General features: G+C 30.3%; 3 protein-coding genes across 7 annotated transcripts; 2 read left to right on the top strand and 1 right to left on the bottom strand.

The window, feature by feature from the left end:
* Positions 1-104: 104 nt before the first annotated feature.
* On the bottom strand, positions 105-15,842 carry LOC130899316 (DENN domain-containing protein Crag). 4 transcript variants are annotated; one of them, XM_057809170.1, is made up of 21 exons: positions 14,628-15,842; positions 13,689-14,016; positions 11,891-12,233; positions 11,466-11,832; positions 10,546-10,667; positions 10,312-10,491; positions 10,001-10,215; positions 9,181-9,356; positions 8,959-9,121; positions 8,359-8,652; positions 8,129-8,289; positions 7,758-8,064; positions 6,698-6,844; positions 6,100-6,381; positions 4,103-4,189; positions 3,478-3,824; positions 2,975-3,416; positions 2,734-2,813; positions 2,647-2,667; positions 1,215-1,356; positions 105-1,160 (listed from the first exon to the last, which is right to left on the bottom strand). In XM_057809170.1, exons 1-21 carry the CDS (start codon positions 14,926-14,928, stop codon positions 857-859), a joined length of 4,809 nt encoding a protein of 1,602 aa, XP_057665153.1. In that variant the 5' UTR covers positions 14,929-15,842; the 3' UTR covers positions 105-856. The 4 variants fall into 4 exon arrangements, with proteins under 4 accessions (XP_057665153.1, XP_057665155.1, XP_057665154.1 ...); XM_057809172.1 differs by lacking the exon at positions 4,103-4,189 and having other exon boundaries at positions 14,628-15,816; XM_057809171.1 differs by lacking the exon at positions 2,647-2,667 and having other exon boundaries at positions 14,628-15,769.
* An 826-nt stretch (positions 15,843-16,668) lies between these two features.
* On the top strand, positions 16,669-20,938 carry LOC130899325 (mortality factor 4-like protein 1). Its single transcript, XM_057809199.1, has 4 exons — positions 16,669-16,955; positions 17,009-17,208; positions 18,086-18,409; positions 18,477-20,938. The coding sequence occupies exons 1-4, from the start codon at positions 16,810-16,812 to the stop codon at positions 18,788-18,790; spliced, it is 984 nt and encodes a 327-aa protein (XP_057665182.1). The 5' UTR covers positions 16,669-16,809; the 3' UTR covers positions 18,791-20,938.
* A 1,608-nt stretch (positions 20,939-22,546) lies between these two features.
* Positions 22,547-27,991, top strand: LOC130899329 (uncharacterized). 2 transcript variants are annotated; one of them, XM_057809206.1, is made up of 4 exons: positions 22,547-22,643; positions 23,160-23,220; positions 27,316-27,531; positions 27,644-27,991. In XM_057809206.1, exons 1-4 carry the CDS (start codon positions 22,635-22,637, stop codon positions 27,901-27,903), a joined length of 546 nt encoding a protein of 181 aa, XP_057665189.1. In that variant the 5' UTR covers positions 22,547-22,634; the 3' UTR covers positions 27,904-27,991. The 2 variants fall into 2 exon arrangements, with proteins under 2 accessions (XP_057665189.1, XP_057665187.1); XM_057809204.1 differs by lacking the exons at positions 22,547-22,643; positions 23,160-23,220 and adding an exon at positions 24,724-24,974.
* Positions 27,992-28,000: the final 9 nt, after the last annotated feature.

The following is a 28,000-nucleotide window of genomic DNA, read 5'->3' as shown; positions in this document are numbered from 1 at the left end:
CAAAAGTTTTCAACACTTTGTATCCCCTCAACAATACTTACCACAACTATCGGTTGGTAGAGGTATAAAGACAATAGGAATGTGTAAGGGAAATAAAGACATAATAGAGAAATTAACAATTTTATTTTACACCGCTAGATGCCTAATGTAAATACTGTTAACCTTAAAGAAATAATACATCATAAATAAAATATTAAATTAAATTTTAACAATGGAGGAAGCATGAAAAACTAAATGAGACAAGAGCAAAAACATTAGGAAAGTAACAGAACAAAAAGCAATAATAGAGAAAATAAATGAGACAGCTGAATTGGTAAGGACACATTGTTAAATATCAACAAAACAAAATAACGGAATTAATAAAAAAAGAAGACCAAAGAAGATCTAAATAAATGGGACAAAAAGAGTAAAAACTTTGGAGAAATTGAGGAAGATACCAAAAGACAGAATAGTGGAAGAAATTATTCCGATAGGTACTGAAACATTCATCTGACAAACAAAACGGTGAAGAGAATAAAAACAATTGAGGACATGCTTTATAACTGTACAGGTTTAGAGATTTAAAATCAAATATGTAATCATACAACATGAAAATATTCAACAAAAAACTTTATCGATAATAAAATATTGCACATAATTTCAAGAAACGGATTTTTGTTCAGCAGTAAAAATTGTAAGATGTGTCCCTCACTTTATATTCCCATACCCTTCTATCTGCAGTAAAATTTCAGTTAAATTATCAAAAAACAAATGATCGTTTTCGGTTTTGGTTATTTTCTGCTACAAAATCTTCTCAATTGGAATAATAACAAACTAAAACTTAACTTTTCTAACAGAATATTCTTTACAAAAGATTTCAAGGCAACGTTAGAGGTCGGAAATATTGTCTGCAATAAAGAGCTGATAAACTGATAGGTTTATCCTGTGAATAGAGTTTATTTTGTCGTTCAGTCGCTCGCGAATAGGCAGCAGCATATTCTTTATCAAACGTATTGATATCTATTTGATCTCTTCCTAATACTTTGCAAGCCAAAAATAGAATGTCTCTGTAAATTGAGTTGCACTTGGGATTCACTTCGTCTTTCCTATCTTTGGATAACGTCCTTACTGGCTCTGCTAAATCGCTCACACGAATGAAATTTATAACTTGTTGCATAAATCTGTAAAATAAACTCAGATATAGTGATATCCTCCAAATGTTGCATGATACTCACGTCTTCGTTATCAAACTTTTTCCATTAGAATTAAATTGCAAAGTATCCCTCATTTTCCACAGGATATACATGGGAGGACCCTCCGTATGCAATCCTGGCTCATCCCAAAAACATCTCAAACGAACTTGTGCTGCCATTTGTGCTAAACATAAACATATTTAAAGGTAAAATCTTAGCACTTGAAAATTATACTAGAAGTTGTTTTACTAACATAACGTTGGCAGGTAGATGAATTTTGATTAGGATTTAGCAGAAAAAAATTGTAAATTAATAAAAAGTAAAAAACCTGAAACATTAAACTAAAGCATTTTGTTGCAAGACGTTCTTCTCTATATTGTTGAGCTAGTAAGAACCGTGCAACCTTTCAACGGTTTGCTTCTAACTTGGTGAACTTGTTTATCAGGAAAATAGCCTACGACAGGGAATTATGCATAAGCAGTTATACCCACCCTTTCTTTCTCAATCTAATTGTTATAAATGTTATAAAAACAATTTCAACAGTAGTCTATATCTAATTACAAAACTAAATCTAAAAGAAGAAAAATTCTTTCCACAATTGTTTTAAAAACCTTTCTCCTTGCATAACATTTGATATAAATAAGGAATACCAGTCAATAAAGGTTTTCCTCAAGTTCGAAATTCATCTCTCTGATATACAGATAATTCAAAGCTAGCAATAAGAACTGGATTGGACATTTTTGGACCAAAATGCAAACTCTCCATACCACTAGTAAAAGCACTCACTATTTTTCAAACCTTGCAAGTACTGAATTTTATTGATTGCACGTTCAAGCTAGTATAGGAGTGTAAACAGACTCTAAGAGCTAACAGAAACAAAGTGAATTTTAGTCACCTACTAGGCCACCAGAGAATACCAAGCAATGAGACATTAAACTTTTCAAAAAAGAGGTAACGCCTCCATATTTTGGACCAGATCTTTGCATGTCTTCATGAGATGTCAAATCAACAACTGAATATATGACTTGCTGAAGAAACTCTCCCGGCCAAACGCAACCATAATATTCATAACCATACTCGTATTAGCTAAGAAACCTAAAAAAAGAATGGCAGAGAACGATAATTGCAGATTCTGTACGCAAGCCATAGAGACAGCAAATGATTTGGATACCTTGAAAGAGGAGTGATAAAAATTTAGGAAGTGGAACAAAAAATCTTAGAAAGACAGCCTAGTCTCCTTTAGGTCAGAGCACAAATCTTTTTAGTTATAGGTGGAGAGCGTCTAGAAAGCCAAAACAAATCCCCAAACAATATAATGTAAAAGATACCAGTCTGTTCCAGGGATCAGAGTTTTCCAGTAAAGTTATAAATTATTAACTAATTAAAGCATCAAGATTGTACTCAAAGTATACTTGACTTATGTTAATAGTTAATTAAGCACTAATGAAACACAAAAATTAGCCACACAACTTACATTCTCTTTCCTTTGGCTCAGCTTTCAAAGAAACAAAAATAATTACATATACATATACTCATTAAATAGTAAAATTATGAAACTTACCCAAAGCAGTAAGTTCTTGAGTCAACGGATCTGTTCCTTCTTCAACTGGCTCCATAGAAGTGGTTCCTCCATTTCCTAACCTACAAAAGTGATGATGTGAATTGAAACCATCAATTTTTAAATTTTCAATGAGTGTTATACTAGAAATTCAACTGTCAACACTCCAACGTAATAATTATTTTTTCTGTGGAAAACATAAAGAACTATATATAAAATATTCAGTATTTAGCATAGTACTAACCTATCACAATTATCTGTGTTCAATTTACTGCTGCTACCCCTGTTAGAACATGCCTTATTCCTTAAAAACAAATTGGGCAGATGCGTTTGAACATTGATCCTTTCAAACACCCAAATAAGATTCCAATAAATGATGGGATGTTCATCAACAAATCTTGAATCAGACAAACATAAATCCCCTTCTTGCGTTATAATGTTTTCCAGTTCTTTTCTTAAAACGAGCGGATTTAAGTAAGGTATGCTGAATGGATCACAAGGTTCAATATCAGGACCCGTAATTGACACTGTCAAAAAAGGTACAGTGGGTTTATTACAATTTTGACAAAGAGTGTTCAAATTTGAGTCTTCTGATGACCAGTTGGCCATAATTTCTTCGTCGTATAAGAGACAGGAACAATTGTGACACTGTGAACATGTCGTTAATGATATGTCTATTTCACATTCTGAAAATTTAAAAAATCATATCAGAATGATTGAATTTTAACATGAAACTGATGTACTTACCCGAACTATCTGCTTTCGGTACTGGAAACAAACTATCCGGTAAACCTTCATCATATTCTTTCAAATTTGTAACACTACCCCTATAACTGTTCATTTCAGTCGATATTTTTCTATGTCTGTCCCCATAATCACTACCATCATTAGAATCCCCTTCTCCACCTTCTACAGCATCTCTACCGCCCAAACCGTCACTAGTCAAAACTTTAACAGGTGTAGAATTAGTAGACGTTGAAATCGCTTCTTTGATCTCCTCCATTTTCTTAACCATAGTCGTAGCAGCTGATTTGATTGAACTGAGACCACCTTGTATTAATTCGTTGGATTTTTTACTAGTTAAACTACTTGGACTAGAACAAAAACATTCAAAATGAAAAAAAAACGATCCATCAAATAACATGCAAGGTTGCCACGCATCTTTATACATATCAATAATGTGAGGTTAGGATAATCTGTTTTTTTCGTCGTCATTTATTTAATCACATCGATAATAAAAAATGTTTTAGTGATGAATTTCAACTCTATTATTATAATATGTACAAAACCAAAAAATCAATAGTTAGTTATAGCATTCAGCAAATTTAAAACATAAATATATTTTCTATAAAACATGAAAGACAGTACTTACCTGAAATTATTGATGGCATTCTCAATGAACTGTTGGGACATTTTCAAATCAGCTTTGCGCAGGGAAAGGCGTGACGGTGAATAGCGGCTAAAATTGTAAACGTCTACTACTCGAAATCTACATTTCAACGTGCCGCACAAGCTCATTATGCAAGATGCACTACACATATATGTTTACATGCCAATGAAATAAAGTGAGATTAAATTGTGTATAACTGAACAATAAATTGAAATAATTGGTTGGTAATAGTACCATGTATTCTTTTATTCCATTTTATCTAACTTTAGTTCACTGTTCACATGCTTATTTTGACTAAAATATTTGACAAAACTGATATAACTTTCATTGACAGTTTGGTAGGTATTTTAACATGAAAAGTAATTAAACTAATAGTTTATATCAATCTAATTACAGCAAAAGTTAGAACTAACCATGTTTTGTTTAATGAGTTGGACAGTAGTTCAAATTTCATTTGGTTTGGGAACACAAGATAAGAAAAAAATTTAATGAGAATTATAGAGAAAGAAAGTGTTTTGAATCAAATAATAAATAAATGAAATGAACAATTAAAGTTCAGTCGCATTCTGAAATGTAGGTTTACCACATGATATGTATTCCTAGGAAAGTAAAACTTGAGCAATATGTTGTTTCCATTTAGCTTTGAGAACAAAAAAAGATATTTGAATTGTTGGCACACAGGTAAGCGATGTTCTCTGACTTGGAATGTGGTTATCCTTGAGGTTCTCATGTACATGGTTTTCTGTTCATTGATTTTGAGTCCTCTTGTTTCAACGGCTCGCTCTAATTCCTCAACCACTCCTGAAAGAGACGAATCGGTTCGTGCCATGATTTCAACATCATCTGCATAGGCGAGGTGTTGTATGGGCCTATTGCAAATAATTCCCCCGGGATTCATTCAGTTGCTCTTTGCGGCACCTTCCAGTGAGAAATTGAACAGTGTTGTTCCTGACGCAAGTAAAAACTGTACCTAGAGATCCCGATACCTTCACTCTTCATGAGGCGTTCCTCATTGTCATTAAATATTGTTTAATAATTTTTACATATAAATATTTTAATAATACTTTTGTGTTAATTCTACAGTTTCTCGAATGGATGTTACTGCAGCTAATAATGAACTAGCCATATAATTCCAATTATAACAAATACAAAAATTGTATTGTAAAATGAATCAGTCAATCAAATATATTAGTCAATATATCAGAGTATTTTAATGTTTTTTATGTAATTTTCTCTTTGAATTTTTTTAAGGTAGCTTTTACCACAATTTTTTCAAGTTAGTTTAAAAAAGCAACATCATAATAAATTTTTTTCTCTTGAAAATACAAAAAGGACTAGCTTACCACAAATAGGCAGCACACGTTATAGAACCGATGATAGTGAGACTAAATCAAATAAAATGTACTAGAGTTTGAAAATTTAACCATAATCATAGATCCAGTAAGTTTCAGACCTCCAATATTAGTAAAATTGTTGAAAGCTCGTGTTTCACATAATAATATCATTTTTCTCATTAAATAAGTCTGCTTCAGAGATGGAATCACCAAAGAAAAATCGTTCCTAAATAATGACCAACCCTGGAATATGCCTCAGGACACTGCATAAAAAAAGTTAAGCTTTGAGAAAAAGTTAAAGCATGTGAGATCAAATACAATACAAGAAATGAACAGAAATGCCATTAAATGGTACACAGACGGATCTAAAACAGCAGACGGAACTGGAATAGGCTGGGCAACACAGCAAGAAAGGGGGACACAATAGATCCTTTGAGTCTCAGTGTATCTGATATCCCAAAATCCATACATACATATTCCAAACTTGTCTAACCAAATCATACAACTGTTTAAGAAAGTTTGCCAATTTTTTTAAGTGAAATAAAAATATACTATTATCATTTTAAATATAATAATCACTTTAATTATTTTCAAAACATTAAAATTCCCATTTGATAAACAACATATACCAATAATTATTTTTACCTGAATCCAAGTTTTAAGCTAGATCCAAAACTAGCCAAACTCGAAGCGACAGTTGCCGCTGGTACAGTCTCAGATCTGTGTAACTTATTTTGAGATGGTGGACTTCCTTCGAAAGTAGCCGATCGTTGAACAGACGATCTGAAAAGGACGGGTTCAACTGAAAGGTTTGAATTGCGAATTTGCGATTCTGTTGTCTGGGACGGTTGAGTTATTGTGATTTCTTCAGGAGGCAAGGTAAAGGCACCCAAGGGATCGTTCTCTGTAATAACTTCTCGGCAAACTCTAAAAATACCATAAAAAATATACAATAGGTTAATTAAATTTAAAATTAAAGTATATTTTGTTAGTTGGTGTAATTCTGAAACTAGCCAATCAACAAATTATCTTCTCTGACGATCCAATAAAAGATAAAATAAAATACAAAGAATTGAATGCCATGTTAATATTAAATATTAATATTTAATACATAAATTTTAGATGTAAAGGTAATTGATAAATAAATAGGACGTGTAATAAATAAACATCTTCCATAAATATAAAAAATAACTAATGGACCAAGCGTTTCAATTATTTTTGTATTTTGTATTAAAATACTTACTTTCCAGGGCTGATTTTTCCATTTTCTCTTTCCTCTGGTTCTTCTTTTTCACCAGTTCCATTATTAAACTGCAAGACTTTCGAACAACTCTTCTTGTTATTAATCTGTACCTGATCGATCAAATTGGCATCTGCAGCACTTTCAGACCTAATTGAAAATTACAAGAATGACATAATCATTATGGATAATAATCTTTTAGTATATTTTCATTCAAAATTACATTTTCACTTCAAATTATCAATTTTGATACCACTAAAGTATATGGAGAACAAATATTTTGTGGTATTAGATAGATACAGTTATGGTATACAGTATCACATATAGTTGTCTGGAACCACAAATAAATTATTTTTAGATGGTTCATAACAATAATTAGATAAAACTAAATTATAGTAAACAAATATGGAACATATGACACTGAAAAATAATGAACTTCACTTTATTATATACCTTCCTCAATGAGGAAGAACAAATCCAGTAGATTTCTATTAAAGAATAACATTAATTCAAAAATAATTGAATAATATTCAGCACAATTTCAATTTGAAATTGTATATGGTTACCTTTTTTTAAATTTTGGTGTTGTTAGTAAAAAATATTAGATTTTGTCCCTTTATGTCAACTAATCTCGACAGTAGTTCAAATGGCACTTTATTTCGAACAAACAGAAAGCTAACCAGCTAAAAAGGTACTATAATTTAGGGGTATAATATAAGAAATGATTATAAAGATGAGAAGTATTTAGATTAAAAAAATAAATGAATGGAAGTTCTGACTTATTTTCAAATGTAGCTTTTACCTTATGATATGTCCTAGTTAAGTAAAACTAACTCAAAGAAAAACTTGAATGTGTTGAAAAAGAAGTGATGAACATATCAATTTCATCAATATACTTAAAAATATATTGTTTTCATTTAGCTTTGAGATCAAAAAATATGTTTTCGATTTGAAATTTGACACGGTTACCTTTTTTTGACATACAACATTATATTATATAAAATTTTCTTATTATTAAAATAATATAGATTTTATCTCTCACTAAAAAAATATGTCAACTAACCTCGACAATAATCTGTGTTCGGACGGACTATCTGGTGTAGGAATATTATTTTCCCTATGTTCCACCTCTGTACGCTCTAGATCACCTTCTTCGAAATTCTGGTTTTCAACTAATGTTAAATTATTTTCTTCCTCTTCATCACCATTTATCGTTTCCAAAGCGTCTACTTCCTCGAGACCATTCAAACTACCCTTAATGATACTGGTACCTCTTTTCAGTGGAGGTGGATGGTCTTCTTTAATAGCTTCGTGGGAATCCAGAGATGATCGAGAGATAGTTCGATCTGCCTGATCCAACAAACTATTTGCTAGAAAATTTAATTTATGGAATTTTAAAGTGCTTGAAAAAATTTTTAGGGATATTTAAAATACCTCCTTCGGTAGATGCAGACATATTCCTCGAAGATTTCTTTCTTCCAGCCCACCTGAAATGAGCTGCTCCCATAACAACATTTCTCAACTTATTCCATAATAACTGGCTAGAACTAGAATGAGCTGGCCATTCTGCTTCCAAAACGCAACGATTATACAATCTAAAAAGAAATTCGTTTCATCAACATAAAATACCCGGTATTTTTAACAAATTCCAACAAAATACCTACCCGTATGTTAGAGCATTGGGTTGTATCCCAAACTTTTTCATTAAAACTAATAATTTAACAGCCAACAAAGGTCTGGAATGTTCTCCGCATAATTGCATCATAAGTCGATAACAAACTTCATCACAGGCAAATCTCAACTTGGTCGCTCTAACGAGGAGCTCATAAGATTGTTGTAAAATAGCTTTTTCTTTTCCGACATTCAAATGTAACATACTGGGCAGTATCATGAAATAGAGAGTGTGGCATGTACCACAGAGACAAGCCGCCCATAAATCTGGAGACCTTACACACTTCCTACAAAATTATTCAATATTGTACGAAAATTATTATTTAAAATGATAGTGTCGTGTCAGAATCACATTGGAAGAGTACATTGTTCGAATTCAGTATTAGAATAATTTCAGCACTGTTCAGTTCAGTTGCGAAGTACAATAGTATCAAATAATAATTTAACATTGGTTTGAATAAACTCAAATAAAAAAATTGTAGGTCAAATAAAAGTCAACAGAATAAATAAAAAGATGTTACAATTTTTTATTCAATTTTTTTGTGGTAAAAATCATCTTGAAATACTAATTTATGTTATAAAAAAAGAGTTACCTAGCTAATTTTTGAGCCATTTTTATTTCCTGTTTTGTTCTTCGAGCCATGGGAGAGCCTGGAGTTATTGTTTGAAACAAAGATGATAATGGATTCTTCTTTTTTCCAAGTCCGATTAATAATTCCGCTTTCAAGTTGAAGTGAGTATACTTATACATTTCAGCTTCAAAAAATACCACAAAATGACTTTTTGATATAGACAAAATAAATAATAAAACTTACTGCCGGGTACAGTAGGTTCTGGTGGTAAAACAAAAACAGTCCTATCACTTTTATGCACTGAATCATATTCTATTAATCGACTATTATTTTCTTCGTGGCCGATTTTTTCTATGCAATCATCAAAAAATGCCAAGCCTTGATCACCATCTGCTACAAAACTTCTCTCTTCAATAAACCTAAAATAAGATAATGTAATTATAATCCCCAGCGAAATTAGCACTTAATTTAGATTTTGTATTGAAATAAGAGCTGTTAGCTAAGCCAAAAAAAGAGTAAATTTCTCCTCCAAAGTGATCAAAAGTACTACTTATAGTTCTAATGTGTCATTCACAGGATTAATACCTTTCTTCGTTCTATGGTTAACAGAGGTTCAGTTACAAGTACTCTGGGCCACAAATTGTACTTTCTAAGAGATCTCGTCATAATATAATTACTTATTTTTTGTTGAAAGCACCACATACAATATTGTAAGAATAAAGTAAACCCTTGCCTTAACTTGTTGCATTAGTTACATGCCCACCACATTTACCTAGATTTCTTTCAATTCTATCTGTGTCTTGCAGCCTTCATGATGCTCTTAAGATCAACGATTGTACCATTTGTACTTGTGAGAAAACTTGTCCAATTATCATCACAGTTGCGATTTACTCTTTGGTAGTAAATTATTGTCTTAGCAACATTTGATAAGTTATAGAATATTCCTTGCAGCAAGACAAAGTATTACTATGCTCTTATGAATTTATTTCAGCTAGAAGTATTGACAGGCAACCAATTCAAAGCAATAAAAAGAATCTAAAAGCACACAAATGGTAGAGCTTACCTAATAAACATTTGAGTTTTCATGACTAAATTGAAGAACCTGTGATTGGTCTTATCCCTACTTTTTAGAAAATCGCTCAATTGAAACAGAGCTTCAGGGTCAGTTGTACCAACAGTTGGAGCTTTGGTAATGGGCAGAAGATATGATCTATAACCTTTCAATGATAAAACCATAAACTTGAGAAAAGCTTCTTGTATTTCAAGTTCTTGTGCTTGCTACAATAAAAATAATGGAGTTTTAAAAAAACTCAATGAAAAAAAAATCACAATAAAAATATTAAATCCTGAACTAAATAGTTGAAATTTACTAACTTGCTTTTTTCTTCTTTGAAACTCTAATTCTATATCATCTGGATTATTCGTGTCAGATGTGTTATTAGCAGCATTATTTCTCAATTGGTAATGTAGATAGTCCAAAGTAGATTTTAAAATTTTAGAAGCCTTCTTTGGAAGTAATTTGATATTTAAATTTTGTCTTTGAGTTTCTGCAACCTTACAAAGAAAATATTGAATGTAATTCGAACTTTTTTTTTGAAAAACACTTACGGTTATGATGTTTGTGTCCAAATCTATACAGCTTACGTCAGGTGGAGGGTCATATAAATCGAAAAACCGCGAATCTACTCCTATAAGGAAAGGCAAAGGGGCATGCAGAACTTCGACTAATCCTAAAATAGTATAAACTCTATTGTAGTAATGGAAATGATACTAAAAGTGCAACTATATTGATTTGCTATGACACTGACACTAATAAAAAATAAATAAACTTTGGTAACAAGAGAAGAAAAGAAAATTATAAACACTAAAAATATCGTTTATATAAAGAAAATATTTGAAAAAAAATAGAAAATAAGCAGTTCATTATAATTTACAAAATATAAGTTTTTTTATTACACAACGAAAATGAAAATCGTCCACATATGTATTGCTTGATAAATGTAGATTAATGAGTTTCGAAGATAGTTATTTGAAAATCAGTGATACTGTGAAATGGATAAAATGATGAAACAGAAAAAGTTGAATCCAATTACATCAACTGTAAGCACTAAGATTATCTAACCATTTTAAAAATTTTTTTGAAAATGTTAATGGTACTTTCCAGTCTGAAACTAACAAAATTTATAAACTACAAGTGGGTTACTTTTTTGTGTTAAAAAATAAAGAAAATGTATTATTTTTTGAAAACATATATACTATTAGTTAATGTAATATAATACAGCAGTTTAGATGCCATCCTGTAACTTATATTTTTTATGCATTCCAATAAAACTAGTTTGAACCATTATTTTATAGCATATCTATATAGGAAATGTGCTACTTATCACCAAATTACTGATAACTTTACAGATATAAAATTTATAAATAAAAAAGGCTGGTTCTAGACCAAATACTATCTGAATTTAAGGATAATAGAATTGATCTGAAATTTTAAATGCTTTAGTTTTACATAAAAAGACCAGACTTACCAAGTGGACACAAAGGAATATATGGACATTGCCATTTAAAAGGAAAAAACATAGTTGAGACAGCTTCCGCCACACTGGTCAAAGTATCCGGTCTTAGAGAATGTATCAATACTTTCTGTTCCGTTAACATCAATAATAAAACTTGTAAACAATTTTCTGGCCCCAAGTTAATCAATAATTGTTTGAAGCTTGCGGCACTTCTTGGTAAAGGTAAATCCTCAGGCTGTGTTAATATCACTCTATCTTTGTTGTTTTGGGGAGACATTTGAAGCAATATTCTCGGGGATGGAAATGGAACTTCATCTAAAAGTTGTGTGATGTATCTTTCCACAGGAATGGCTTGAGGTTCACCACTGGTGCCAATGCCCTAAAGAGGCACAAAAACGACATAAATAAAAATATATCATATGAATTAAATAACATACATGTAACCATCTAAGCCAAACTTCAAAATCTTCAGAAAAAGGCCAGTGTGATAACACACATATACTTTTATTAACTTGTATTAGTCCATCATAGTCCTCTGTATAATTTAGTAATTCTTTTTGTTGCTGAGTGAGTTTATTTTCTGGGAATCTTTCATAGAAAGTAACAGCTGAACCATACACTTTGTGTTTAGCATCTGATACGGTCAATACGAAGGTACTGAAAACTGGTTTTGGTTGTGTAGCTTCTTTAGGCCACAATTCGAGAGTTGCACCCATTGGTAAACAAAATAAATGCACAGAACTTGGAAACGGAAAATCCTGAAGATCTGCTATAGGATATCTGAAATAAATCATTTCTTAAAAATATGGAAATTTCTTTCTATTTCATTATAGGCATATCTTTCAAGTTTCCATGTATAGCCTATATATATATATATATATATATATATATATATATATATATATATATATATATATATATATTGACATGGAAAATTTTCAAGTGCCTTAATGATCATTGATAATAATAGGTAATTATATTATATTTGTTAAAATAGTCGAATCTTAAAACAAAAACACAATTCAATAATGGTGAACTTATAATTTCTATTTTTTTAATGGAAAATAAAATCAATAGTGTAATAATTATTTCAAAAAACAACAATAACTTTGTAAACAATGTGACATTAATTAATTATCACTAGCTATTGACGTAAATTAAAACTGAACTTCAATCATATGGGATTGTTAAACAAAGTGTAAATAGCAATTGATAATTTATTTAAATCTAAATATTTCTATCTATGATGTACACTTCATACATGAAACATATGAGTGTCCATTTTTTTCATTTCTATTATGTGAAGTTATTTTTATACCATAAGTTATACATATCTCTGTTCTTTCATAAAACTTTCCTGTTATTAATTATCAGTAGATTAGAAATGAGTAAACTTTTATTGTTTATCGTTCATTTTCCAGTAACTTCATCATTTAAAAAACTTGGAATGAAAAAATTGTGCATAACTTCAAGCAAATAATTGTATGAACTGGATGGATAATACTTTCCATAAGTCGCCAATAAATGCCAAAACATCGGCCTTCTGAATTATCCTCTCACTTGTACAACAAAGCAGACAAGAAAAGATACAACAGACATTATTACAAAATAAATTAAAAATTACTGGATGAACCAAATAAATAATCTCTTGAAATCAACATAATATTTGTGAATATTATACACAGCTGCATATTTAAAAAAGTTTTGATTTAAATAAATTGTCAATCTAATAAATTCAAGGATGAGTTTAAAATAGTATCTGTTTACAATTAAGAGAATTCCTGCCAAGAATAAAAAACAACAACAAGACTTGAATTTATGCATCAAGATAATAAATCAGAAAATATTTAGTCAACTTCAATTCATTAATAATCAATTTTGTTTCATATTTTATTGTTTTGCCAAATAATTATCAAAACCTATCAAATTATCAGACATGTGAAACCTTATATTGTGAATTATTGAAATATGTTCATAACTAAGTTAATTTTTATTTTAAAATACTTTTAAAATAACAAAAAGTGTATTTGTTAAAAAAAAGGATTATTTTGTAATTTTTCTAGAAATTAAAAACAACTCATATTAAATATTGAAAGAAATTAGAACTTGTGGAAAGAAAGGATATTAGAGAATATGGAGCTCAAACAATATAAGGCTAACTGCGCCTAAAATATTGCACCATATTGAGTTGTAACATAAGAACAAAATATTTAACCAAAGTAATTATCTACTCACCTTGATAAAACCTCTGGTTTATAAGTTAACAGTGTAGCTCTATTCATGGACTTTTTATAGCATAAAAAAACGTCGCTGCCAACAATACCTTTGTTGAGATTTTTATTTATGCAACAAAAAGCATGGGGCGGTGATTCTCCTTTACTAGCTATTACCACACAAACATCAGTTACAACCAATGCATTACAAGGCATTGATTTTGGTCCTCTTCTGTATGTAATAAATGTCTGAGAAGTTGAGTTGTTTACGTTTGCAATATTGCCTCCTACACTCTTTTTAACTACTTCTGCATCTTCCATTAGCAATTCTTTACCTTCGTACATTACTCCTAATGTTAATAAAAAAATTAACATGTAAATATATATAGTGGCTATTTAAAAATGCAAGCAGATCAACCTTAAATTGAATACACATAGTCATATCAATATTTTAAATTTTTCAACAAAATAGTATTAAAAATTTCCTATATTGTTTCTGAATGGAAAATATCTAATTTCTTATTGTTTAACATGAATAATATTCCTGCAAAGTCCAAAATATCAAATTTCTATATGGGTTAAAAATATTTACAACTTCCTGTTGTTGACTTATCTCAATATTTTTTAAGTTTGGTAAGTTTTATCTAATGAATTATTTATAGAATGACAATCTAAGGAAACATTCTTTCATGATATTTTTAAAAAACAAATATGTGAATTAATTTTCAGGGAAATAATTAAAATTATAACACACAATATATTATAAAAAGAGAAACATTTTGGTAGACTATAATTTCATAAATTGATTCTTTGATACTGGTTTAAAAATAAAATGATCACAAGTATTTACTGTCATTATTTCTTATTGTTAAATATATCAAATTAGTAGGATTTAAAAGAACATATATTCTCAACAATGACAAACTTAATTATATAATATTATAGTATTTTTTAATTTTACCTATATCAACTAAGGGAGGTTTGTCCCGGCCTCTTCTTATGCACAAAAAGCACTCAATAGTTCTTAAGCTACCATGATTCAAATCTGCACTTAGACCTGTTGGTGTTTTTGTAATAACCTCATAATCATCAGGTTTAGTCTCTCCTAAGCTAGGAAAAATAACACTAATATCTGTAATAGGGGGTTGTCCATGGCTTGCTTTTAAATTGCCTCCTTCAGATAAGGTTGTCTCATCCAAAGATTCTGGATTTTCAGGTAATCCAGCGACTACAAAATAATCTGCAACTCTTCTGTCATCCATTTTGATGTGTATTATTCTTTCTTAAGATCCCTTAATAAGGCACATAACTTAATTTAATCAGATATTGGTAAGGTTTGTTTTTGTTGCTTTTCGTCCACTTTTTTCATTTCTTTCAATGAGTCATCACACACTTGCACTATTTGTTACACTTAATTTGAGTGGATAAATTACGTAAAACAAGTTTAGATTACAAATATTTTATCAAAGTATTTTTTAATGTTGTATATTATTTATAATGAACTTTATTATTGACGTTCCATCCACTTCTCCTTTTTTCGTTTTCAGGTTATTTGTTTCTGAAGGACACCAAAAGTTTGTCACTTTGTAATCACTTTTCATCAGATTGAATCAACGCAAAATTTTCAATAACATGAAAGCGACTTTGACAATATGATGTTTTGTGCTCCTCAGCTTGGAAACTATTTACATACTTGAATCATTAAAAAATTAGTCCTAAACAATTGGTGTTAATGGACTGAGCTTTTATATGTAAATGTAAGCATAATTGTAGTCTTATGATGACTAAAATGAATGAACTTTTCTGATCGTTGAAAGTAATTACCACAGAGAATTCGAATTATCTGAAATACTCACAGAATTGGTACTTTTTGAATTATCAAAACTTGTTTTGACAGAGAATATCAGAGAGAAACTAATTTTTGTCTTCTCTACGCAGTATTTAATAGAGAAAAATATATATTTTCCGCTCTTACAGTTCTTGTGACAAAATACATGATCAATACTATATATACATATATATTTTTGCAATTGATTCTTAAATGAAATATTGCATTGTCTGTGTAAATTTTACGAGAAAAATATATTATCACCATCATTTTCTATTTTAAGTAGACAATGCCATTATAGTGCAACTTTAATTGCAACAAATTGTTATACAGCAACTTTTTTGACTTTTGAATATTGGCTATACTAGTTGCGTTCGGTAACGTTGTTCGCGGAACAGAACGAGCATTGAGTGATTTGTTCATAGGCTGTACAGATTGATGGAACTGTAAACGAATAACGAAAAAAGCTTAACCTAAAGTGACTACAGGATTGTTGACTTCATCCACTGCCATTGCTAGCGCAGGTCAGGGATTACTTTCCAAACAAAGTTTTAACTTTGTTGACGATCGTATATCTTTATGTTTATTGATTTGTTCCACACATTGCCATCTCATACAACATTAAACTAATCAAACACTTTTTAAATAACTTTAAAGAGCACGCACTACCTCACAAACTTTGTTTGGAAAGTGAACTATAACAGGGGCGTCACGATCTGGTTGTCTAATAAATAATTGAAGTCAGCTGGTCAGAGCAGTAACTAATGAAGGATGGAGTCTTATGAAAGTACAAAAATTGACTTTTTAAATCCTTATTTGCTGTTTAGCAGTGGAGAACCAAGTCGTACTGAATATCAATTCGTGACCTCTGGAAGTTTGAAGTATTATAATCAGTCAGTTCTTATGCATTACGAATAAGACTATTTATTTTATATTCAAAAATAACACATAATACAAATAACTATGGAATAAAATTGCTAATTGATAATTATTAAAATGTCAAATAAAATATTGAGAGTCAAAAAAAATCTGAGAGCTCTCTTTCAAGATTCGGAGCAAAGAGACCGAGCACGAACCGAATTCTGTGAGATCGAAATAAAGTGGTTTGCCGAACGATACCGAACCATCAGAGTCATGGCCGAACGCAGTATTGTATATTTGTTTATAAATACAAATTTTGACAATGAATTGACAGTTAAATGACAGAGTAAAGTTTACTTTTTTTGTTGACGGGTATCAACTGTTCCCCAGGTGAATATCTAAAGGAATAACATATTCGAAATTTGATTTTCCATACAGAACGTCTTCCTCAAATATGCCACCGAAATTAAAATTTTCCGACGGAGAAAAAGTTTTATGTTTTCATGGACCTCTAATATATGAAGCCAAATGTTTGAAATCAACCATTACCAAAGAAAAACAAGTCAAATATTTTATACATTACGCTGGTTGGAACAAAAAGTAATGGAGTGTAAGTTGTCCAAAGTTTTATTTTAAGAATTCTTCTATTGCAGTTGGGATGAGTGGGTTCCTGAGAGTAGAGTGTTGAAATATAATGAAGCAAACGTTGCTAGGCAGAAGGAAGTTCAAAAAGCTCATTCAGCACAACAAAGTAAAACGAGGAAAGTCACCAAGAAAACCAGTGTTGCAAAAAGCGAAGTTGCAAAAGATGGAGATTCTAGAGCAAGTACTCCAGTGGCAGAGGTAACTAAAGGTAAGTCAAGGTGAAGAATTTTTTTTGTGTGTTTTTGATATGGATAATTTATTTATTTAAATAGAAATTATGTAGAAAGTGTTATTTTAAACAAAACATATAACAGCAAACTAATTTTGAAAGGAATTTCACTATCTATTTTGTTTGTTATTTACAATATTGATTATTATATCTAGGTGTTATTAATTATAAATCATTTATCGTGGCATAAATATGATGATTCATGAAAATAATCTTTTATCAAGTTAGTTATTTTTTATTTAGGTTTATATTGAAAGAAATGTTCTCCTTACAAATTTCTACCTGGACTTAAATGTTAATAAAACGTATTTGAAAGAAACTGAATTTTGTTTAACAATATTGTTATTTTTATTTTTTTGTTAATTTCAAATTATTAGTAGAATGTAACATGTAGATTATATTTGAAAATTTTACTGTCAGAATATCCCCAAATTATGCAGTTTTTTTAAATATATTTTAAAAATTGTCATATTTATCTTAATATTTGAATACCCCTGTATTGTTTGACATTATTTTTAAATATATTTTATTCATATTAAAATTGTCATTTTAAGTCAGTGTCAAAATGAAAAGAGAATTATCAATCAGAAATATGAATGGTAAATGTACTTTCTGATAGAATCATATTATAAGATATTTTTTTTTAATTTTTACTTCTCACATCTTTTTATGTTTTTCGTTATGAATTGTGTGATTCACTCAGTTTAAATTGATTTTCTACTTAAAGAAGCTTAACCAAGAAAAAAATATATAAGATAATTTGATACTTTTATTCAATCTGTAGAAGAATTAATTGTAGTAAATTTAAGGATAAATGTGATGTCAATATATGTCAATAATTTTTTGTATTCCAAAGGTAAGAAGAAAGAAGTACCACCCACTCCTTCCAGTGGTCAAGAGTCAAGTTCAGATGTCCCAAAGAAGAAAAGGGGACGTTTAGATCCGTCTGTTGAAGCGGAAGAACAATTTCTAAGTAAAGTTGAAGTCAAAGTGAAAATTCCTGATGAATTGAAACCTTGGCTAGTAGATGATTGGGATGTAATTACTAGACAAAGAAAATTATTCAATCTACCAGCTAAAACTAGTGTAGATCAAATATTGGAAAATTATTTAAGTTACAAGAAGTCTACAAAATCCAATAATTCTAGTAAAGAATCTGCTACAATTGAAATAGTGAAAGGTAATAAGTTTATTGAATATATTTCTCACTCTTTCAATTGAAATTTCAAATACATTTTGATTTGCAGGTATCAAAGAATATTTCAATGTTATGTTAGGCACACAGTTGCTGTATAAATTTGAAAGACCACAATATGCAGAAATTCTTCAAACTTATCCTGATAAACCAATGTCAGAAATATATGGAGCTTTTCATTTACTACGCTTATTTGTAAAATTAGGTGCCATGCTAGCATATACACCATTAGATGAGAGAAGTGTTCAATTGCTTATTCAAAATGTGCAAGATTTCTTGAAATATTTGATAAAAAACAGTGCACAATTATTCAGTCTTCAAGACTATGGAAACGCTTCACCCGAGTACCACAGAAAAGCTCTGTGATATAAGGAGGATCTAGATTGGGACAGTTGCGATTAGATTAAAAGTTCCAAAAAGGTTTTTTTTTTCATTGAAGTTCATTGTATATTCTTTGAACATTGAGAATAGTATTTACAGAAACACATTTTATTCTAAATTAAAATATTCTTGTTACATTTCAACAACTGATAAAAAAATGCTATTTGAGGATAGTAAAGGTTTTAAATTAAGTTGAATGTATCCAACATTAACAAGATTTTTATGTTATGTTGTTTTAACTAAGTTTGAATTCAGACTTTTTACTACTGCTACAACTACTGAACATACTGTTTACTGCTACCATTACATTGTCCCTCTTAAGTTTCGAAAACAAAGTTATCATCTTCAGGGAAATTGTGTGTTGGTGTTGCAGCAGTATAAATTTCATCAACAGTTCTAGAAATTCTACCTTACCACAATAATGCTATGGTTTTGGTAACATCATATGATAGTTGTTAATAATTGCTGTCTTCATGGTGACCAAACTATTTCCTAGTGGTACAGTATTTATTCAGTACTCATTAGAGAGGTGGCCTTGTACTGGTGGAAAAAGGATGATTTGGATATTATTATTAAATTTGGATGATGAAGAGTCATTGAAAGACGAAAACAATTGTTTGGAGAAGAGTGTGATGTTTAATGATACCGAGGCTAAAAATTTAGCAATACTTTCGTTTGATACCCTGTATTAGTTGATTATGTAAAAATACGTTCAACAACTGTTTATCACCGCTATGACTACCATCATGCAACTGACATTATAGTGACACTATATTTTTTAGGAAACTTGATCCAATGGTTTATAAAGATAATAATAATAAAGATAAAAAACTATTTTAGATATTCTGAATCTGAAAAAAAATTTGAAAAGCGGAGGTAATTTACTAAAAAAAGTCCTGACTCCCGGAATTGTAGGACCAATATTTATAATTTTTATTGAGGACTGAAAATACGTCTGAAAACGGGTATTAGGGTTAGCGCAACAAAAAATATTATTTAAACAGTAAATATTGGAATTTTGATTTGAAAAAATTTAGGAACAGACAGGATAGATCAACAACAAAATAATCCACCGACAAAAAATGTTAATCGCGATTTTTCAATAAGTTATGCATTTACTAATTAACAATTTCATGTAGATTGTATATTGTGAGGTAATTGTTAAACTACAAATCTCAATTTTTTTCCATTTGTGGGGCCATTCTTTGAAGGTTTTAGAAGAAATTGCCATCGATAGAATGAAAAAATTGTAAATTTTCTCATTGTTATTAACAATCATAATTTGCATCAGTGATTATATTTTCAAAAAGAATTTTTTAATTATCTTATAAATAGTCCATTTGTTTATAACAATATATTAAACAATAAAAGATAAAAATTATACAAAATCATTTTTCGATAGCTCTCGTTAATAAAAATAATTAAAAAAAGAATTAATTAATATTATGAACAAAATTATAAATATTGGTCCTACAGTTCCAGGAGCCGGGACTTTTTTTGAATCTTTTTTCAGATTCAGAATATTTCAAATAGTTTTTCAGTTATAAGAAAAAAACCAAACCCCCTTTTTCCAATTAATTGTTTATAAATTTTGTAATTTTTGCGAGCGCATTCTGAATTTATCCAAAACTCTCTACAAGCGATTACGAATCGAATGACACCTCAATCATATTTTTAGAAGACGGCGAAAAAGTTTTGACCCAAAAAGCACTTGTTGACTAAACTATATAGCAGGGCCCAAAAATTGATTTGATTTTAAAGTACACATCACATTATGCGGTTTAAAAATTTAGATTCTACTTTTACTATATATAATATATGTTAATGTTTTTTGTTTAATTAATTATTAAATCAACTGAATTTGTATAGTATGTTATAGTCCTCATTGCATTTATTTATTTATCAAGTGTTGACATGAGAAAGTTGGCTTTTTCTAGCAAAGAGAAGCTTATTAAAGTTTTTGTATTTGTGATTTTTCATTGAGACGAACCATGTCTATGGTTTTACTTTTAGGTTCTGTTAAATTTATTAGCTGTAAATTTATGTGTTTCTTACTTACTTTCTTACAAATTTATAGAACTGAGATAGTTATTGTCAAAATGTTATATATAAATAGACCAATTTTACTAAAAACTTGGGATTTATTGAAAACTTCCTGTCTACCGAATCCTACTTTTCGTAATGTTACGAACCTGTCTCCGCCCTGGAGCCAGTCCTGTCTAGATATATTGATATTCTAAAATTCGGCGAAGGGACGTACGGCCCCTTTGGCTTACTTTTTATAAACCACGAAATCCGTTTGATGTTTTTTTTTAATATAACTTTTTAAATTTACCTGCCCGAAGATCTAAATGTAGTCAAACTACACAAAATGTTTTCTGTTCTCAACACTGATAACAAAGTTTCCTACGAAACTTTTCGAGGAATTTTTGAAAGCAACTTTAATATATCGTTTGGCAAAGACACATGCAGTACGTGTGATATCTTGAAAGCCTTCACTTACTCTAAAATTGAATTCAATCCCGGATGATAAAACGAGGAAGATTGTAAACAATGATTTGGCGAAAAAGATGGTGAAAAGGAGCTTCCTCTAAGAAAAGGTCAAAAATTTAATAATCTAAAGCGAAATTACCGCAAACGTGCCGTAAAGTCTCTAACTATGGAAAGTATCACCATGGATTTCCAAAAAAACTTACCTTGTCCAAACATCACTACCAATTATGTTTACTACGTCAACAAAATTTCATTAGTTTCAATATTCATATTTTGTCAAATTCAAGATCTGTATTTTACACCTACGATGAATCTGTTGCTAAGAAAGGAGCTGACGAAGTCTGTTCCATGCTGTATTAAATCTTTTATAAGATCCTGTCCATGGAAGTAGAAGAACTAGCAATTTTTTGTGATTCGTGCTCAGGACAAAATAATAACTTTACGGTTATTCGATTCCTGCATTACTTGGTTACCAAAAAAAAACCTATAACTTAGAACCAACATTTTACATAAGCGGACAGTTGTTTAAGTGTTTTCTACGTTATATAGCGACGGTAAGCGTAATATTTAACAATTCCAAAATAAAATCTTCATTAGAATGTCACTTTTTTTAGATATGTAAAAAGATCCAAGCACCAAACTACCGAAGACGTCCCTGTATTCACAAAAACCAGGATTGCTTTAAAATTCTGTCTCGTTGAACTGGTCATAAAACAAATTTTTCTCTTAAAAGGAAAGTCTTAACATAATTGTCAGTCTCCTTCTTATTTCTTCTCTAATTAACGCTGTCGCCATTGTCTTTGTGTACAAGTCCCTTTCGCATCAAATACTTTCTCTAATTCCATAGCCATTAGCTTCCACATTCCTTATCAACAATTTATTTTTCATGATCAAAAGATAAGAAAACTAAAAATTCAAAACATAATGTTGCGTTCCAATATTTAGTAGATTAATATAATTTCGGAATCGAAAATAGTTTTAAATTTCATTTGAATAATATACAAAAATATTCTTTTATTCAAAATGATTGTGAGAAGACTGAATAAGTTGAGGACGTTCTGTATAGACGGAAAATAATAAACGTTATAGTTTATTTTTTATTCCAATTAGAAATTAATATCATATTAGTTGAAAGAACTGTAACTGTGTCAGATTTAGGGATTTAATAGTTAAATTGTATAGTCATCGTAACGGGCTCGGAGAAAGAATATTACTTTCGCCCAATGTCATTAGACAATCGCCTTCAACTTGTATAAATCGTGAAGGGGGTATAAAAGCACAATTTCTTCACCGTATCCATCAGTTCTCGTTTTGTGAGAGTCGTTTTCTAAGCAACATGCACCAGGTGAGGAGTTTATTTTCGAAAATAAATCCAAGTTATAGTGACATCAGTCTGGTTTTGTTATGACATATTTAATATGAAGTTCAAGATGAAAGTTGTTTCAACTGAAATAATCGCGATTTAACTGTGTCTATACAAAATGAAAATATTTGTCGAATAATGTAAATGTTTAATTTCTTTTAAAATATTTAGAAAAGTGGAAATATTGCCAATGAATTATTAATAAGTATCATAAATAAAATTCTTACTTTCTACGTGCAAAAAAAATTGACAACAGCGCAGCTACCTAGTAACAGTCAGCTGATTACCAGAAATCGAAAAAACTTAAAGTAGATGTTACACGTTAGAAAATTTAGATATTTGGATTATCCTTTACAAAATTATACATATTAGAATTATTTATATTAATTTCCTCACAACTTTCAAAAGTGATTTGTTTTAAAATGACAATAAACATTTCTCGAGACCATTTTTTTCAGTGTAATTAGGAGTTGATAATTTTTTCCGTCGTTTTTTCAGTATTTGCTCTTTGCATCCTTGGTTGGATTGGTGACCAGCTATCCAGGAATTATAGATTCTGGTAAGTAAGAGGTGATATTGGCATTTGAAAAATAAATATCAAACAATATTAACGGTTAACAGTAATGTATAAGCATCTAAAATCAATTTTAGGAAAACTCTATATCTATTTTACAATTTATAGTATCATTAATATACCCTGTTATCTGTTTTCATTTTTTTATTTATCTGTAAATTTCCGAGGTTTTCATTTGTACGTAAAGTACAGATAAAAAATATTATTGCTTATTGGGCATAATTTCTAAGAATAATGAGTTATATAAAGTTTTGTTTTTGTTATTGTTCAATATAATTTAACTCCTTCTTTTTTCTTTATCTATGTAGAGTATCACGCGATATCAATACGGATTACATTTTTCTTTAGTTTTATGTTTTTACTCCAACTAGTGCAATTTTGAAGAGCATTACTGCTAAACAACTTAAAAAATTACGTTTTTGGTCTTTACACTTTTATAAAAAAAAATTAAATACGAAAACCTAAAAACTTATAAAAATTCTAGATCCTAGATATGCAACTATACAGTTAAGTTGCCTATTTTGACATTACGTCTGTCAAAAGTAAATAAAGTATGGCGGAACAGACTTTAATTATTATTGAATTTGTGAAGTATGCTTAGAAACGCTACTGGTTTTTTTTATAATTTATCGGTTTATTTAGATGCTAAACACAAAAGTGAATAATAATATCTATATAATTTGGCACACCTAGTTTCGACGGAAACTATCACTTTCATAATATAAAATTTGTAGATTGGATTAAATTTCTTTTTTTGTTGGGTATCTTTCACTTCGTTCCATATAAAATTAATTACTTTCGCCCAACTGTTTATTCGTAATTAATTCTGGCAATAAACATTAAAAACACCATAAAAGTCAATTAGTATATAATTCTACTCTTCAATATAAATTACTGTACTTGGTAGTGATTGCCAAGAAGGTATATACACAATTATTTTTTATAGAATTTTTGCATTGTGAACAATAAAGAGATAATCAGTTGTGTTAGTTATTGAAAACAACAAAAATATTTAATAAATTTACTGTTTTAAAATGGTGCTTTATCTTGTGATGTTGTATTATCAAACCATTAATTGAAATTTGGATCATTGTTTACATCACCAGTTACGAATTTAATGAGAATTTAACATGTAATACCCAGAAGTAGAGTTTTGATAATAAATTTAACTAAACATGCCATTAATAAATTAGAGAAATAACTTCAACTTTTTTACTTCTTAGACTTTTTATGTTTTTCTTGATAAATCGTTTCGATTTTACTTCTCTTTTGATAGGAAAATAGTTGGAGGAAATTGGTTGAAATCTTTTTCTCTCTCAGAAGAGACCAAAAATCACGACGATTGAAATGAAATTTTACTAATAAATGGGAAACAAACACACTGTGGCAACATTGAGAATGTTGCCACGAAAACCAGAATTAGTCCAGGCACTGTGCCAAAATTTTAATAAAACATGACATTAAAACAAATAGTAATAATTTGTGACACACAAGTAGTTTTTGAAAAGTACTTTAAGAAAAAATTGTTCTACGCGTGAGCGGCCATGAAAAATTGGGAAAAACTGTAAAAATAGATCAATTTCGTCAATAACGTGGAAGGGATTGAAAGTTTCGATACAATGTGAATGAACAGCATGAAAATTTTCACCAAAAATATATCTTCATGTTTTTCTTCGAAAAAATAGTCCATTTTGGAGATTCGCGACCTTGGAGTGTTGTTTTTCAGTATTGGACTCCTGGTAAGAGAGTTGTGACGCGCATGCTCAAGTTAATTGGTCTGTAACTGTGTGCATTTGTGATTTGAGTAGACTAAAATCAGTTATAAAGTTGATTTGTCGGTCATACACATTTGATATTTGTGAATTCTGAAAATAGCTTTGACAGTTCGAACTATTTATTTATGAATCAACCGTATTCCAAAAAATTGCAACATAATCTTTTGTTATCTACAGTTTCATATCAATTGAAATAAATTTCTTAAAAGTGGGAGAAAGGAAGAAATCATATAGACCGAGTGAAGTTTATAAGAAATTGGAATTTTCGCTGGAATAGGTGAAAAAGAATAATTACTAGTACAAACCAGAAAGACTGAAGATATGTTATGGGATTTTAAAATAAATGACAAGTGGCCTTTTTCACTTTGATATTTTAAGTCAATCGCAAAGACTACTAAAACTAAAAAACGTGTTTAGAAAAAGTGATTGAATTTGGCCAAAGACAAAGTGGGAATCAATGTTATATTTTATTTGTTCAATTTTTATCTAGTGAATCTTGGAAGAAACTCTGCTTGTCGAAATAGTTCAGTAAAATAATGTTAGAAATTAGTAAAATTACACTGTTTATTTATTAAACGGAATTATTTTAGCCCATAAAAACCATTTTCGACGGCACTTGCCAGCTGTATATATCAATTGCTGAAGGATTTTCCCTCAAAATCCCGTTTACTTTGAAATTTTTGCCCAAAAAGAAGGAAGTTATAGATATTTTAGTCGAGCGTCACGGCAAGTATTTGTTGACGCGAGAGAGAGATTCGTCGGATGATTTTTAGGTAGGATAAGGGAAATTTTCTAGAGTGGGAAGGTTTGCTGGAGTTGGCCCTGATATAGGAGTTGCTCCTCTACAGGGCTGGGGTTGTGTGGATTGCGTGAGGTTGTGCTGTTCTGGCTGAACAGGAGAGGACCAGTACAGCTGTGGCTGCATTATTCCTTATCCTCGGCCATTTGGCTGGTTAACCGGTTCGCCAGGTTACAGGGAAACCCTAGAAAACCTGCAAAACCGACGATCGTTGTTGAGCGTAGATCTGATATTACCGATTATAGCTCAGTATCTTGTAAATGGAACATTTTTCGAGAAAAAAATATGTAGAGGCCTTGTGCAGATTTTCGTGTTCTACAAGTTTGTTCATATACATTGCATTGTAATTTTTAACTGCTTCCACGTTATTGACAAAATACCAATTTTCCGGGATTTTCACCCCTAGTTTCCTTAGCCGCTTGCGCGCAGAACGATTTTTTTCTTAGTGTTCAAAAACTGCTCGTATACCAAAAATAATTTCTATCGGTCCAAGTGTCAGGTTAAAACCCTTGGTTCCTGGACTACACAGCATCTTTCTCAAACACCTAGAAATTGAGTTTTGATTTTATAGTTGTAAAAAAAGATTTAAACAATATAAACTCATAGTTAAATTTAAAAAATCATTTTCACTAAACAACATTCAAAATTATATCAACGATTTACCATGAAAAATAAATTATAAATATACGTGTACCAATAAAAATTAGACGTATTTTCGAACTTTTCTCAAATCAGTTAAACTTTCTCTTAGATATTTCTATTTATTAAATCGAGTTACATAATTTAATTAAACATTCACTAGTTATTGAATTCCGTAATTAATTATCAATCTGTTAGATATTTATTACTCAATATATGAAGAGAAAGATGTAATGAATATTCTAATTTCACTTTCTTTGTAATTTCAATAGATTTATGATCAATCAGGTTATTGAAATGGATAATTACACAAAGATATGTTTAGAAAGCATGTTTTTTACCAATAAATTTGAAGAATCATATTTTTTTTAAGTTGTAAACAGAACGGAAACTGAAACAAATAACTATCTTGAAATTTAATATCAAATAGGGCGTTTCATAAAACATTAATTATTTATTGATTGCCATCTCGAGATTGTGCTTAAAGGTTATTGACTCTTAGATAATGGATAAAAAAATAGTAGAAAACCATATATGTAATATTTCTGTATGGACAGTTTCTTTAAGTGGAAGCTGTTCCGACTAAGGAAGACACCATGGCAACGATTTCTCTATCCTCCGAGGTTCCAGCTCGCATTCTCAAGCATGCGCAGTATAGATAAAGTGTCTCGAACGAGAGAGAAAATGAATGTTGTCGGTACCGTAACGTACCGCGAACAAAACTACCAATAAACTTGATTTATAAACGTTTGTAACATTTTTCTCGATGTGCATTTGTATAGATTATTTTGAGTAAATTCTACCAGACATTCTGTAATATCAAATTGTTTTTTTTGTGTCCTCCCATTTAACCCTTTGATTTTACAGGCAGTAACTTCGGAGGTGGTCAAGAATGGCAGGCTGCCCTAGCTTCTGTTGGAGGCGGAGGAGGAGGTGGACACGATTACGGATCTCTAGATGACGGACATGGACACGGATCATCTGATGGTTCTATTGGTGGAGATTTTCACCATGGAGTCAGTGTGGTTAGTACCGGCGGAGGTGGTGATGGTAAAGGTACCATATTCGATTTAACCAACCATGGTAAGTTACCCCATATGTTAAAACAATTCATTTAAAATAAATAGGAGAAAAATACTTAAAAAAAATCGCAAATATGCAATATATTTATGCAATATGACTTTGTATGTTTCAGGAGATAGTGGACATAATGGAGCCTTTGGTGGTAGTTTCGTTGCTTCTGCTAAATATAGCGCGGGTGGTCATGGAGGTGGAGGATCTGGTGGACATGGAGGTCATGGATACGGAGTATCTGAAGGTACTGGATTTGCCGAACATTACAGCGACGTTTTAGGAGCCAGTGAATCTTCTGGAGGATATGGAGGGGGTCACGAGGGTTTAACCGCTCACGGTAGTTTCGGAGGCGGAGATTCTTTGGGAGGAGGTTACCATTAAAAATTGTTGTTAAAATTGTTTTTCTTGTTGTTGTTGATTATTTGAATATTTATTTTTGTTGACTTTAAATAAATTGTTATACTGCCAATATTTGGAA

The sequence above is a fragment of the Diorhabda carinulata genome, chromosome 11, assembly GCF_026250575.1.
Source record: "Diorhabda carinulata isolate Delta chromosome 11, icDioCari1.1, whole genome shotgun sequence".
Taxonomy (NCBI): Eukaryota; Metazoa; Arthropoda; class Insecta; order Coleoptera; family Chrysomelidae; genus Diorhabda; species Diorhabda carinulata.
This window is presented reverse-complemented; position numbering and strand designations above follow the sequence as displayed.

What these genes read in the sequence shown, in the direction of transcription:
- LOC130899316 (XM_057809170.1), bottom strand. Translation starts at nt 14,928, where the DNA reads ATGGATGACAGAAGAGTTGCAGATTATTTTGTAGTCGCTGGATTACCT. An exon ending in GGAAAAATCAGCCCTGGAAA is followed by an intron (nt 6,382 to 6,697) that starts GTAAGTATTTTA and finishes TGGTATTTTTAG; the next exon opens with AGTTTGCCGAGAAGTTATTA. An exon ending in TGAGCCAAAGGAAAGAGAAT is followed by an intron (nt 1,357 to 2,646) that starts GTAAGTTGTGTG and finishes GTTTATGTTTAG; the next exon opens with CACAAATGGCAGCACAAGTT.
- LOC130899325 (XM_057809199.1), top strand. Translation starts at nt 16,810, where the DNA reads ATGCCACCGAAATTAAAATTTTCCGACGGAGAAAAAGTTTTATGTTTT. An exon ending in TACGCTGGTTGGAACAAAAA is followed by an intron (nt 16,956 to 17,008) that starts GTAATGGAGTGT and finishes CTTCTATTGCAG; the next exon opens with TTGGGATGAGTGGGTTCCTG. An exon ending in AGTGGCAGAGGTAACTAAAG is followed by an intron (nt 17,209 to 18,085) that starts GTAAGTCAAGGT and finishes TGTATTCCAAAG; the next exon opens with GTAAGAAGAAAGAAGTACCA.
- LOC130899329 (XM_057809204.1), top strand. Translation starts at nt 24,899, where the DNA reads ATGTTTTTCTTCGAAAAAATAGTCCATTTTGGAGATTCGCGACCTTGG. An exon ending in TTTTCAGTATTGGACTCCTG is followed by an intron (nt 24,975 to 27,315) that starts GTAAGAGAGTTG and finishes TTGATTTTACAG; the next exon opens with GCAGTAACTTCGGAGGTGGT. An exon ending in ATTCGATTTAACCAACCATG is followed by an intron (nt 27,532 to 27,643) that starts GTAAGTTACCCC and finishes TGTATGTTTCAG; the next exon opens with GAGATAGTGGACATAATGGA.